Source organism: Pavona decussata, unplaced genomic scaffold, assembly GCF_977016875.1.
Source record: "Pavona decussata unplaced genomic scaffold, jaPavDecu1.1 SCAFFOLD_45, whole genome shotgun sequence".
Taxonomy (NCBI): Eukaryota; Metazoa; Cnidaria; class Anthozoa; order Scleractinia; family Agariciidae; genus Pavona; species Pavona decussata.
Genome location: NW_028145467.1, coordinates 1,245,001 through 1,260,541, shown reverse-complemented (window position 1 = coordinate 1,260,541; position 15,541 = coordinate 1,245,001). Strand labels below are relative to the sequence as shown.

At 39.4% G+C, this 15,541-nt stretch overlaps 1 protein-coding gene across 1 annotated transcript in view; it reads left to right on the top strand.

Moving 5' to 3' along the window:
• The window catches only part of LOC146482582 (uncharacterized), a 70,965-nt gene that overhangs the window by 13,608 nt on the left and 41,816 nt on the right, over positions 1-15,541 (top strand). Inside the window, exon 3 of the mRNA XM_085107033.1 lies at positions 8,779-8,890. Within this exon, the coding sequence (XP_084963159.1) occupies positions 8,871-8,890 (20 nt within the window). The 5' untranslated portion in view covers positions 8,779-8,870. The remainder of the gene's footprint in view (positions 1-8,778; positions 8,891-15,541) is intronic.

The window sequence follows — 15,541 nt, the reverse complement described above, 5'->3', positions numbered from 1 at the left end:
TGGAATTTCCTGGGCCATTGACCCCCCCACCCCTCTGGAATTTCCAATTCCCTCCGTGGTGGGGGTATGGATATTTTCTGGAACCACACATTTCCAAAAAAGTCGTTGCTTAGAGCTTATAGCACTTTAAAGCACTCATAGTCAACAATAAAAATAAATTACAGCAGCGAAATAAAAAAAGAAGCTTATGAGTATTAAAATAAACCAACTAATAAAGGGTAAACTAGGGTAATAAAGGGAAAATATTTTTAATTTTGTGACTGGAAGTGCGTGAACCCCGATGTCTGCTTCAATGCGCGAATTGTAAACAACGGTTCTAGTGGCATTTCACCCAGGATTTCAGATCAAAGTTCGGCAATACACAGCGACTCACTACATACTGATAACAACTGAAGCAACTGAACAGCGTGAAAATTTTCATTTATTTCATCTTCAATAGGATTGACCGGTCAACATGACCGGCAAGACGAAAGGTTGACCGGTCAACTCCCCAATCATTCCGGACATTGTCCGTTGACCGGCCGTTATTTCGAGCCCTGTAGTATATGTAAATTAGTTTTATTCTAGCCTCTGTGATTTAATGCTGTATAATGCATATGTAGTTTCCATGTTTTAGTTTGTATATTTGTAACTCTGTAATTTAGCCCTACAGGGGGCAATGAGTTCTTAAGAGCCATTGTCAGTAACTTTTGAGAATCTGGCGACAGAAGCGAAAATTCCAATTTTCTTTTATTTGCCCCAAAAGACCCTTTTGGTGAACTATTTTCAAAAATAATATTCAAAAGTTCCAGCGAATTTTTATTTTGGCAAAAATTGGGAAAGTTCGAAATCGGCCAAAACGTGCCCTATGGCCCAATTGAAATTATGCAAATTAGTACGTTGTCAAAACTCTCGTTCAAGACAAGGCAACGTTTTCTCGAGTTGATACTTTCACAATCGTTTTTACATCCCTTGTGCTTGCTTCCAAAGTATATTTTATCTCGACTTGAACATTCTTTCATTTGAAGTTGCCCATGTAAAGAATACAATATTTCCTATTCCTTAGATAGAATGATTTTTGCCATATTTCAGATGACCATATCATCGGCGGTATACGAATACACTGGTAATGAAATAACTTTTTTGAACGGGCAATTGTTCTTATTTATCATGTTAAAATATTTAGTTTGGCCCGTGAAAAGTGAGCGCGCTAGGTCGAGATGTGTGGAATGCACTTTGACACAATTCGCCATTTCAGTACCTCATGTTCCTCCTGTTACTTTGCACGTGTCAATACAGTTCACGAAAGCTTTTAGATAAAAGCCAAGGTCTCTGGTTTCATTTCATGCTTTTATACACGTAAATAACTAGCTTTTAACTTGAGCGCTCCCCATATTAGCGTTAAGTTATCAAATGATTCTTTTTAAGGTGAAATTTTCGAGTTTATACTGAGCCGTTCAAGCGAGATGAAAGAGCTGTTCCCAGGAAATAACTTGAAATCAGTGAAATAAATACCCTGTCTCTCATATCATGCTACACTTCCAAACTACTGTTATTTTTAAGCTAGTAAGTGTAAATGCTTTTTTTTTACGTGGCCTAAAACAGAATTTGCCTAAAATATTACGAATGAAGTCCACCGCAAGAAAAAACTGAAAAAATCGCGCACCGACGTAAATGTAAACATCAGCCGTTTCTCGACTTGCCACATGGATGAAACGCGTCTGTTGTGTTACCTTTGTATACATTTATGACCAGAAAGTAGAAACAAAAAATCTTCTCCATGCCCATCTATATATAAATACACTTCCCAACCAAGCTTTGCTTTTCTGTGTGTTTGTCGAAAATACTGAAGAATAGTGCAACATTGTTACCGACTACTTGACTCATTGCATCACAACCGGATAACACGACTAAAAACTAGATATGAAGAAATGCTCTTACTTGTCTGCAATCGTTACTCACATTATATCTGGCGATATCATATCCCCGAGGCAAGGCTGAAAATTGTCTCAAATTTGGCATATTAGAGATTCAGAGTTTTGAACAACGCGAATAACTTTCATTGCGTGACAAGTGAAATGTGATACACAAGCGCGCGAAAAGCACAGGAATAACCATGTCAAGATTTGAGCTTGTGATGACAGTGCGAAAATAATTTTTTAAATTACAACAAGAAGAAATTGAGGCAAGTGAAGGTCTGCAAGGTATATTTAATAGACTGAAACGATAATCATGTAGTTTTCCTCCTCGGAGATTCACTCTGTGTTGTCTTTTTTTTTTTTTCGTATTACCTTACCATACCTTAGCATTTTTTTCTCTGTGTTGTCTGTGACGGATTCTCATCAATAACATTACAGGAAAAGTAAAACCGAAATTATTAAATTTAAATGAAGTCAACAAATTAAGAACTTTCGAAACCTCAATGCGGTCCAGATATTTGCAGTAGATCACATGCGAAGGCGTCAGATTCTTTGTTAATCAAGCAAAAATTTTTGTCCTCTCCTTCCTCAATCGTTGTCAACTAGTCTAATGCCCCATTCACACCAAGGCTTACACACGTTTAAAAGCTGTTTAGTTAAACACAGTTTAAAATTGTTTCCTTCATAAAAGCTGCTTTGGGATTTTTGTCCACTACAGGTTTAGCACAAATGAAAGCATAAGTTAGAGCTTGCTTGAATCCTATGTCAAAGCCAATGGCTCAGCTTTCTGTTACCAATTTTCATTTTTTTAAACCTGGTTTAATTAAACATGTTTTGTTGGTGTGAATGGGGCTTAAGCCAGTTGTCACTCGACTCAGGTCGCGTGACAAGTATTATCGGCGTTACACCAGTTGGACAAGTCCCAACATTTGCCATTATGAAAAGAAAAAAATGAAGTAGGAATAAAATTCCAAAATAAGAAGGATAACAATCCTGAACAAAACCACCGTAACTGAGATATTTCCTTTGTCTTGTTTACAGTACCGTGCAAATGTAAGTTGACAGTCCCTCGAAACTCGAAAGCTTTGAGTGTCGAGGCTTGAGTCGAGTGCATCGAGTTTTGAGACAGCGAAATAAAGAACTTTTCGCGTGATTAGCTTTTCACACGTCTTATCCGAGGCCTCAGTTCAGTTCCTTTTTACAGGAATCAACTCTGCAGAAACAGCCGACTGTGTTTGCGTTTTTGTTAGAGCGATGTGTTCATGTGTATGCTCGAGCTGGAAAGAGTTCGCTCTGCAAGCGTTTTCTCGGTTCCTTGCCGATAACAACCGAAAGTATTGTGCGTTCTTAATTAAGAAAATGCTGTTTTCTAAGTTTTGATTCGAAAGTTTAAAGTAAATCAAGCATAATTATGTGCAGCGTATTGGTTTAGCGAGGTTAAAAGCGATCGCGTGTGTTTCCATTCTCAGCTTGTGAAACAGCGGCCGAATAAGTCGTTTTAGTACTAGTTTCGCTTCCTTCACTGTTAAAACGAGTAATCCAGTCATCTATCAGAGGAAGACACGGTTACAATCCGAAATCAGTTGATAGAAAATGAGGAAAACGTGACATTGCCTTTTGAGATGATCTCAATAATATTTATGCAAATTTGTAACGCTACGCCGAAGACGTAAACATTCGCGGCGGTTTTCAAAGGCTGCTCAAGGCAAGCGAACGGCCACGTTGAAGTTTCCCCGGTTTCTTGCCGAATTCTACCGTAGATCTTGTGCGTTTTTAAATAACGAAATGTTTTTTTTGAAGTTTATCATTCGAAAGATTCAAGTACAATCAAGTATATAAATCTTCCTGAATCTTGCGGCGTCACTGCTTGCGCAGCGAACATATTTCAGAAGCGGTCGTGTTACATTCCACGAAAAAGCCACAATCTTGTAGTTTAACCCATTGCCCCCTCAAGGCGTGACGCGTGACATTATGCTAATTCCCTAAAAATTTTGGATTAAAGACTACGTGATCCAAACGCTTGAAATAAACCATATGCGCAGTAGCACTATAGACGGGATCAGGTTTCAAAGCAAAGCTCATCCGAAAGAGGAGGATTTTTGCTGCCGGAAAGTGTAAAAAATTTACCATTTGATGCATGGACATATAGGACAGGGAGAAAAGCACAAATCAAATTAATTTTTTTTGTGTTTTACGTGCGGCGAGCTCCAAATATGAATAATTAGCGGCCGCATAAAACTGTTAAGACAGGTCATGTCAAGAACCGAAAATGGGTAAAATCACTGTTGTATACGTCAAATATGAATTTTAACTGTATTTATTGAAGTTCTTTCAGATTCAAGGCCATTTAAAGGCAGGCAAGGATAAGAGAAAGAGAGAATGATTCGAGCCGCACGAGAACTCTTCGCAAAAAGCAAAGCACAAACGCATCGCATCGCAAACAAAAACTCACCTAGCGCAAGGAACGACAAAACAAAAAAGATAAAGATAAAGAATTCGGCAGCCAAAATGTGACAAACGACGCTAAATAAGAACTTAAATCGTGCCAAATAAAGGCCAAAATCGTGTGACCGGTCCAAACCAAAATGAGATTCAAAATACTATATTCTACGCATCATTGAAATACAATTCGCGGCCTGATTGCAAACTAGTGAAACATGTCACTATTAGTGGCCAAAGGTTATTTAACCAAGAAAAGATCTCAAATATTGATTAGGCCGAAATGCAATGAAATCATGATTGTATATACTTTTGAAACTCACCGATAGTTCATAGATCACAGCGTCGCAGATAGGGACTCGGGTTATAAAGAATGCAATTTCAAGCCGCGTGGTATTCATGAACGCAAGTTTTGCAAAGCGCTACAGTACATGGTAAGCACTGAAAAGTGGTCTCTACTGAACGTCCCCCACTTGTTTTTCTACCCACCCTCTTACAATGCACACAAACTTTCTTCCTACCTTCAATTTTAAGACTAAAATGCTTCCCAATATTTTCTAGGGCGACCGACAAATTATCAATCTTGCGGCGCTTTGAAAAGGCGATCGAAATTTTCAGCACCGCAAGCGGGCTCCTTAGTTGAATCGTTAAAATGCAAATATTGACTTATTTCCTCAAACCTGTTCTTAGTCATTACCCTTTTGATACCCTGGTTGCCAAAAAAATCATGGTTAGACCAAAATAAAGCGTAATTTGGGAGGCGATTTATCCGCATAATCAAATTTATCCCGATAAAAGCCTTTAATTCCGCGCGCGTGATTTGATGAAAACTAGCAAATCGACCGCCTAACTTTTACTGCGCGTAGCGATTACTTTCCTCTACAACTCTATCCCACAAATCGTCTCTAATCTAATTCGGAAGGATTATCTAAGGCTATATTAGTACCAGACGGTGCCACAAACGGAGGAACTTGAACATCTGAGAGGTGAGCCGTCCATCTCGCTTCTTCTTCTTCGTCGTCTGTGTCATGGCTTGGCTGTGGAACTTGGGCTTCTTCTTGATCAGGAGCATCTTCTTCGTCTTCTTCAGCGTCTAGGCCCCCGAAATCTAAATCCGAATCATCGTTACTACTAGATCCTCCCTCCCCAAACCCATCAAAGCTTCCTTCATCCCCCGAGTCCCCAAAAAGCGCCGCTACATCCGTATCATTTTCGAACGCATTCGCCATTGTCTTGCAAATTTCAGTTACCTCGCGCGATGAAAAAATTACCAATCTTGGGGTGCTTGACATGACCTGTCAAAAAATGCGCAAAAGATGGCATTTGATTGGTTAACCATCTCTTTTGATCTCCATGACAACAAAAAAACGAAAAAGCCACCAGGGGGAGGTAGTGAAGCGAAGAACCAGCCGCCATTTTGGACGGGCGGTCTCGGGCATTTCAGGAAATTTGGGGGTTGTTGCGCATGGGCGGTTACGGGCGTTTGAGGGGTCAATGGGTTAAAGTTCGGTTCATTGTGTTTGAAGTTTGATTGAAAAGAATTGGTGTAGCATGTGAAAAATTTAAGCATGTTTCAATTTCACAATAACGCGAACGGATGTGTTTTAAAAATAATACGCGGAAGGAAAAAAACGTGCCAAAACAGATTTGTCGAACACTCACTGTAATTGGTATGATTTACTTCAACTTTCGACCAAACTAAGAAAAGACTACATGCAAGAACCATGGGAAAATTGAGGGGGGGGGGGGGGTAATTTTTTCTAAATGTATTTAGCAAATATTCTTCTCATCAATTATAGGGTTGGTAAAATTGACTAGAAACTTCTCCACATCGCTACTATTCTTCAGAGCGACAAAGATCTTGCACGTAATAGGTTGAGTAATGACATAGACAGGCAAACCGTGTATTCCATCAAGCAGTGTATCTCTGAAGGCTTGTTTATCTGGGCAAAAAAATTGACTAAAAGACGAAAATAGAGATGGTAGGCTTCTTCAAAATCTATATATTCACATCCATACATCAAATGCTCCTGTACTGCTCCCCAACCCCGAGCTGTTCGAACTTCTGTGTACCTTCTTTTGACGACTGAAGAATAGACTCCAGCAATAACAAAATGTCGTTATTATCAAGACATTGAAGAGATGATCTAAGGTACGTTCCCTTACTTGAATTTCGCCTAACTTCTGATTGTGTCTCTTGCCAGTTCAGATTCAGAGAGCTAGCGATGTACCCATGTAACCAAGCATTGTGCCCAGGAACTTCTCAACAATTCAACCACCAGGCCACCATGGGGGGGGGGGGGGGGAGAAATTTTCAAACTGCAATTGCAGTGGGGGGTAAAACTTTTGTTTGAAAGATTTTTTGGGGGGTAAAATTTTCATACATTCGATTTTTTAGAAAACCAGCGCCCCCTCCCCCCTGGCCTAGGACGTAATAAACGTTCGGTCCCTTGGGTGCGAGTGGACGTCCTTTTTGCATTGATTAAGCGTAACTCATTGCAAATCTTGTGCATTTTTTGAGCTTCATCATGATTTTCGTTTCAATCCGGCAATCAAATATACCAAGTGCAGACCTTAACTTGCCTCAATTTCTTGTTGTAATTTCAAAAATTATTTTCGCACTGTCATCGCAAGAGCGAATATTGACATTGTTTATTCCTGTGCTTTTCGCGTGCTTGTGTATCACATTTCACTTGTCCAAAATGAAAATTATTCGCGTTGTTCAAAACTTCAGAACTCTAATAAGCAGAATTTGAGATAATTATTTTCAGCCTTGCTTCAGGGATGTGATATCGCCAGATATAATGTGAGTAACGATTGCAGACAAGTAAGAGCATTCCTTTATATCTAGTTTTTAGCCGTGTTATCCGGTTGTGATGAAATGAGTCAAGTAGTCAGTAACAATGTTGCACTATTCTTCAGTATTTTCGAACAAACACACAGAAAAGCAAAGCTTGGTTGGCAAGTGTATTTTTATATAGATGGGCATAAAGAAGATTTTTTGTTTCTACTTTCTGGTCATAAATGTATACAAAGGTAAAACAACGGACGCGTTTCATCCATGTGGCAAGTCGAGAAACGGCTGATGTTTACATCGGTGCACGATTTTTTCAGTTTTTTCTTGCGGTGGACTTCATTCGTAATATTTTCGGCAAATTCTGTTTTAGGCCACGTAAAAAAAAAAGCATTTACACTTACTAGCTTAAAAATAACAGTAGTTTGGAAGTGTAGCATGATATGAGAGACAGGGTATTAATTTCACTGATTTTAAGTTATTTCCTGGGAACGGCTCTTTCATCTCGCTTGAACGGAAAAAGAATCATTTGAAAACTGAAGGCTAATATGGGGAGCACTCAAGTTAAAAGCTAGTTATTTATGTGTATAAAAGCATGAAATGAAACGAGAGACCTTGGCTTTTATCTAAAAGCTTTCGTGAACTGTATTGACACATGCAAAGTAAGAAGAGGAACGTGAGGTACTGAAATGGCGAATTGTGTCAAAGTGCATTCCACACATCTCAACCTAGCGCGCTCACTTTTCACGGGCCAAACTAAATATTTTAACATGATAAATAAGAACAATTGCCCGTTCAAAAAAGTTATTTCATTACCAGTATATTCGTATACCCCCGATGATATGGTCATCTGAAATATGGCAAAAATCATTCTATGTAAGGAATAGCAGACATTGTATTCTTTACGTGGGCAACTTCAAATGAAAGAATGTTCAGGTCGAGATAAAATATAGTTTGGAAGCAAGCACAAGGGACGTAAAAACGATTGTGAAAGTATCAACTCGAGAAAACGTTGCCTTGTCTTGAACGAGAGGTTTGAAAATGTACTAATTTACATAATTTCAATCGGGCCATCAGGCACGTTTGGGCCGATTTTGAACTTTCCCAATTTTTGCCAAAATAAAAATTCGCTGGAACTTTTGAATATTACTTTTGTAAATAGTTCACCAAAAGGGTCTTTTGGGGCAAATAAAAAAAATTTTGAATTTTTGCTTCTGTCGCCGTATTCTTGAAAGTTACTGTGAATGGCTCTTAATAGACGGCCGATATAGGGTGCCGGAATGTAAGGCAATGATTAAATACTAAAATGTTTTGGGGAAACTTAAGCTTGTGAGGTGCCAGTGTCAGGCACGCTGCTGTCATGCGAAAGGTTGTTGGTTCAAATTCTGTTAGGGCTGAACAAAGATTTCTTCTGTCTTTCATTTTCTTTTTTCGTCATTGAGAGCCAACCATTCGACGGGCTCCAAACAATGTTAAATTTAAATTGGATCCAAAATAACAAAAATTGAAAAAAATGTCTCAATATTAAGGGGAGGGGGGAACAAGGAACTGGGGGACCTGATCTCAGGTTAGGGACAACATAGAGGCATAGAATGTTGCATAAGAGGCTGCTTAATAAGCCTTTATGGCTTCCTTGTTTTTTCTCAGAAAGCAACAAGATTGTTACCACGGTGAAGATCAAAGGAAAATGTGACTGAAAAGTGAATGACCGCCCTGCTAATGGGATAAACAAGAAGTTGATGGAAGTAAAAAAAGGAAGGTAATGTTTTCTAATATGTAAAGTTAAAATTAGTGTAAACTAGGGGAGAAATGCCATGATACTGTGGCTCAATTTGTTTATTTTCAATTTGAGGCAAGGACCAACACAATCTTTGTTTCTGTTTTGTTTTTGGGTGAAGAATACCTACAGTCCAGGTCATAATTAAGCAAGCTACGCAGATGCATTATTGAGGCAGCGAAAAATACATATGTGCATATTTTTAGACTCGTCTAAAATTAAATTGCCTGTTTTTGCCATTGTTTTATATGTATTTATCGTGGTAAGTTCTCTTTTTGTGGTATTGTCAAATAAAACAAAACATTTCAATGGGTTGCAGACAAACACAAAATTTGCATTTTCTGAAATCAGCCAGTGATAGCTATCATATTTCAAATTTTATCTGCTTCGTAAATACTGGCCACTTTAAAAACAACTCCTAACTGGTATTGAATATTCAGCAAATGTTATAGAAACATAAATCGAAGCCGATAAATCGAATACTTCTTGTTCGAAATCAAAGCGCTCTGTGCGTGAACTCGTGCATTTTGGATTATGTCTAAAGTTAGTTGCTTAGGGCGCGTTTTTTTATCCACAATTCTGGAATAAGAATGGTTCGTACGGAATGCTAGGAATAATTCAGATTGTCTACATAAAAAAACCCCCTTCGGTCCTGGCGGAGTCAACATTGCGTGACAAATATGGTGGCTGACGAAGAGACTGCCATTGCAGCCGTTATCGCAGCAATTTTCCTGGTACTTTTGGTACAATGAAATTAGAAGCAATGTTTCATTTTGTCCAAAAGTGTAACCTGATTTTTTCCCTTGTAGAGACGTATTTTAATCCGCAGCGCTCACCTCGCCGTCCGCCATCTTGGATTTCATTCGCAACATTCTGTTCATTCTGCCCCTGAGAGCAGAATGGATCGAATGGCATTCTGTCCATTCCGGAATAAGAATGCGGAATAGAAAAACGCGCGCATTTTACATTCTGGCCATTCTCATTCCAGAATTTTGAATAAAAAAACGCGCCCTTAACGTGAAAAACAATTAAATTACACAAGCACATTGTGACTCAAAAGAGAGTGGTTCAAGGTTTTTTCAAAGGGCTGAAAATGGCACAAGTTGTGTATAAGTGGAAAGGCACTGTGGTTTCCATGTTGATTGAATGAAAAAGTGTCCAGTTTTCCTTCCAACAACCTCTGTAAATTTAAATTTGTTCCTTGTATCATGTAGCCTCCCACGCAGTCGTTATTAGGGGACTTGTATTACCTCCTCCCCACAAACGCCTGCTTACCCAAGCGTCACATCCCTTTCCGCTGCTAAGCCAATCACAGTGAACCTTCTAAAATCTGGAAGGTTGACCTTGACCTCCTAATGCCACCCGCAGGGACAGTGAAAAACATCACAGCGGAGACAGAACTTGACCGAGCTTACGTGAACTTTCAGCAGGGTGTGCCCTACATTCAAAACTTCTCGTTTAAATGCCTATCAAGTGACTGCAATCAAAGAATTCATGATGGGAAATAGCGATATTTTCGTCAATTTGCCGACTGGTTACGCAAAGTGGCTTTAATATTTATGAAGCTTTGCCTTCAATCTCGTCGACCTTGTCGGTGTGGAGGAAACCGAAGTATTACCCGATATGTCAACTTTTAAGATTTTGCAGGTGAAACTCACTTTGTTGTTGCAATTTGTTTAGGGGCATGTCCGACATTTTCCACAAGGCCCACCACTTGTTTGGCTCTTTGTCGTTTAACTTTCCGTTTAATAGCCTTTAGTGTAATGATAAATACTGCAGACCTCCCCTTGATTCCTTCTACATTCTTTGCTTTCTTGAATCGAGTTAGTCTCTCGTAGCACTACGTACAAACAAACAAATCTGCTCCAGAGTTTCCACACCGGTGATATCTTCACTGACTGTCAACTTGATCCGGCGGGGATCGGGAAGATTGATTACATTTTCCCGAAGATTTTGACTCTCCCAGCTGATAACGGCGTCAAATCGTCGCACAAGAACCGCTTGCATTCACATTCGACATTTGTTATGGCGTTTCAGCCATGACCAGCCATTCCAGAAGTGAAAAAAATAATATATTTATTCCAACTTAACTACCGCATCTCTCAAGACTGTACCAAAGACAGTACAAAGCTCGTGGGAAACGGCCATTGTAAGCAGCAATTTGATTTGATGTCTTTAGACAATGCCTCGATGGTGATTGGCTAGGGTGCGTGGGGAGTTAAACAATGGGAAAGGAGTGTGGCGCTTGGGTAAGCAGGCGTTTGTGGGGAGGAGGTAACACGAGTCCCCTAAAAACGGCTGCGTGGGAGGCTATGCATCATGTTGTTGTCAAGTGAAACTTGAAACATGTGAATGATTTTGGTTGCCTAGCATATGACTGAAATCTTGCCGGTGTTTTCAGCGTGGCAATTCCTTTCTATGTCCAAAGGACGGCTTCTGTCAGTGTTTTGTAACATAAGAAGAAGCTCTCAATCTTGCAAAAGTTGCTATTATGGCTTTATCCAAGTCAAGTAAATATAGAAATAAGTCAAGATTGTGGTGCTAAGTAGACTCCTAGTTCATGTTTGCGTTTGTTCCGGTCAATCGATCTCATTGCTCACACTAGACCCAAATGAAATTTTGCAAAATTCTAGTTTCCTATTTTACCCTACAATATATCTGTAGAAGGGTTATGTTATGCTTTTGTTTCAAGTTCATCGCCAAGTTTGTGGTGTTTCCCGATCTAGAAATCAGTAAAGCAAATTTTGCTTGTAGCAGATTTTCTGTTGGCATCTCTGAAACCGAAATTCCTCCAAGCAGACAACCAATTTAAAGTGGCCACTCTCAGGATCATAGTTTGACTGGAACTTGGCTTGGAAAGTAGCTGTTATGGGCAGTGGATCAGAATTGTTAAGGCCTTTCAGTCTTGTTAGAGCTGTCTCCAACTTCAGTAATGAACAGATCATCACTCTGAAACTGTAGACTTAATTCTCTCAAAATTTTGGTAACCTCAAGGAGAAAGTAGAAAAATCTCACAACCTTTAAGTTTTGATTGCTTTCACCATGCCTCTAGGTTTTTCTGCATTGTCACAGACAATATGGCAATTGACCTAGATGGAAAAATCTCCCCATGCATCTGAAATCTTTAAATACATTTTCCTTTACAAAGCATCTAAAAGCGCACCTTTTGACCCAATAGTGTCAAGAATAAATTAGTTGTATTTTCTATCTTCTTTTCTATCTTCAGTTATGTATTATCTTATATTTTGTTTTGTATTATACATCTTCAATAATTTAGTCAAACTCTTTGTAGCATTTTCTTTTCACCGGTATCAAAAGTCAAAGCTAAAAGTCTGGGGGCTAACTAGAAAACTTTCCAGTTAACTTAGCCCTCAGGCTCTAATAATACATCATTGCAATTAAAATGTTAATTTATTTCTTTTATTTAAACAGTATTATTTGCAAAATTGTCATCAGCTGCAGAGAGCAAATAAAACTTCTTCTTCACTAGTCCCTGTGCCCACATATTCAAGGTGCTTTAGAGTAATAGCAAAGTTTTCTCTAGCGCCAACAAAGCCCTGTGTCTACTGGCAACCCATCTGGTTTCTGTAGTAGGCTGCAGCCTGTTCCTCAAAGATGTCAGCAAAACCATGAAGTTCTCTCCTTTTTTGGGAAAGTAATAGTAACATCGAAAGATTTGAGACAGTGCCCATAAAAGATTTCAGATATGGGACAGTTTTAATGGCAAATCCAACTCCAAGTTCTAAAATATGTGCAACACAGTGCATAATGACAATGTTTTAAGTGACTGTTGTTTAGCTGAGTTGTAACTCCAGTCTTGAAGTCAAGCATTACAGAAGCACCATCAAAATTACATCCTACCAGTTTTTGTTGGAGAGTTGCTTCAGTTATGCCAATGCCAAGAAGACTCTGAGTGATTCCATGCAAAATTCCATCTGCATTGGCAGATTCTAAGGCAACAATATTCACAAAATGACTAACTGACCGTCCTTTCTTGTTTGCATGTATGACATACACAGTCTCTTGCTCTACAATACCAGAATCAGTAGATCCATCTGATACTATGGACAAAAATCTAGTATCCCTCACTACAGACTAAATTTTGTCTCTCTCTACTTGGGCTATGTTAAAGGCTTTGCATGCTTTGAAATTCTTGTACTGGTCCCCAGAATGTACACCATCCTTCTTCTGTAACTCACACAGACCTGCAAATTTTCTGAAGGCAAGTTCATCATGTGCTGCGAAGAAGATTGTGTTGAACAGGCACTGAAGTGCAGAGCAACACTGTTCATTAAGTTTAACCACATTTTGTTGAACATCTGCTTTAATTGGTTCCACGTGCTGAGGATTTGAATCTTTCTCAAATTGTAGTGAACAACGATTTTGTTCCTTTGACACGTTATGGTGAACAGGGGAATCTCTGCGATACTATCCGCCAGATCCACAGCCAATGTACAAAGAACTTTGTAGATTTGCAAAACCAAGATACTTTCTACATATGGAGCAATACATAAAAAAAGGATACTTTCTACATATGGAGCAATACATGACATCTTTGTTTGCATTGTGTACTACCCTGAGGAAGGTTTCTTTCCAAGATTTCTTAAACTTTCGAACTTGTACTGTTGGGCTGTCAGATTGTTTTTCTTCTCATTGACCTGAGTGTTTTCTGCCGAAGGAATTGCTTTCCTCTTCAGCTGCTTCTCTGGTGTACCAAAATAGCCTGTTATGCTTCGCTGAGCCGCCATTTTGTGCGTGCTTACAGTTACGTAGAGGGTCTTTTAATAAAATGAAAAAGTCAATACCCTGAGTCCCAGGCCCCTTTCAGTGCACACTGAAATAAAATGGCGCAGTCAGCTGCTTAAGTGTTGTTCTCTTTTAATTTCTATCTTGTTGCTTTCACGAAAAAGCACTTGCAAAAACCTGGCTGTATACTGAATTTTTTGCTGAAAAATTAAGTGCTGTTCTCTTTTAATTTCTATCTTGTAAGTTGCTTTCACGAAAAGCGATCTGTTTTACACTTGCAAAAACCTGACTGTATACTGAATTTTTCACTGAAACATTATTTAAAATTACAAGTAAGGTTTGATAACCTACTTGTCGACTGGCCAAAAACACTTGTCTGGGGCAAGCGGACACCGTTTTTGTTGCACTCTGGGTGTAACAATGCTATGCTTGGAATACAATAATCTCAATCATATAAGTTATTATATGTATTAAATAAACTCAATCATGGGTAATCAATGAAGTATAGTTGCACAAGTATCTGGTATTTTTTATCTATAATATTACAGTATTTCACCGATAATAATTTATGGATCTGTTTACTTGCTCTATTTATTGTTTATTGTCAGAAATAACACTTTTTTCATCAATAAATTTACGGTTAATAAATAAATAAATAAATAAATAAATAATCCAAATTCATCTTCGACCAGTCAGATGCCTTAGTTGCCGCAGCATCCTTGCGAAAAGCAAGATCATACTCCATCCAAGCTCTACTGGTTGATTGCCGAGCCGTTTGTATGATGAGCAATAATTTATATTTGGTGAGGTCTGGCCAACAATGGGGATGGGTCGCACACATCACCATCTGAAAAATAGTAAAGGCCTCGGTCCAGGTCAATATGTCCTGTATTTCGACCACCCGGCGCTTATTAGAGACCACCAACTTGCCGTCCAAAAAGGTTTGCGGCTCATGCTCTGCAGTCCGCAGATTTGCTGACAACAAGTCCGCTAAATCCATGAACTGACCGCTCGTAATCTTTGCAACAAGTTTGGGGGGAATTGGGGCATGTCCTGGTTCAACCACAAATGCTTTGTCCACAGATGGTGGGAAAAGCAAACTGCCGAAACTGGAAGACGAACTGGCAACATGAGTGGCCGTCAACGGTGACGCAAAAGACAGCACAGGCCAAGCCGAGTTAGAGTCGGTGGTGGCTGACACGGACGGGAAAGTAGATACAAATGCTGGCAACATCCATGTACCTGAAGAAGCAGTCATCGAGCCTGCAACGACCGTAGCAGGAGTTGAACAAAGGTTGGACGTGACAACTGAAGGAGCGCATGATGTAGGGGCTGCGTTATCCCAGATCGCCGCGATGATGATCGGAAGGGAGTTATTGAACGCTTGGGCAATGTCATTGGAGAACGATGCGGATGTTCCTGCTGAAGGCGCCAAAACTACCACGTTAGCAGCAGAAGAAGAAGGTGAAGAAGTGCATGTAGATGGGATTACACCTGCCGACAAACTGTTGTAAGTTGAGCGCGGTTGAGCCATACGATCCGAGCAATGAATGAACAACAACACACGCCAACACGATGCGAGCGAAAAAAAACTTGCCGAACACTCACCAAAAAACAAGTTCTAACAGTCACACTGCCCTTGTAGAGAATAAATCGAAGGCTGACCGCTAAGGCAACGCTTTTAGAGAAAAATCCGCGAAGAAAAACGAAAGTAAAGCCCAACAAAACGCGATAAACTAGCCACGCCATGAAAAACGCTGAGTAGAGTAAATTTCCAAGCATGTGCACTCTGGGTGCAACAATGCTATGCTTGGAATACAACAATCTCAATCAATCTCCATGAGAGTATACACACACAAAAAAAATAAAAAAAACAAATGTTGTGTC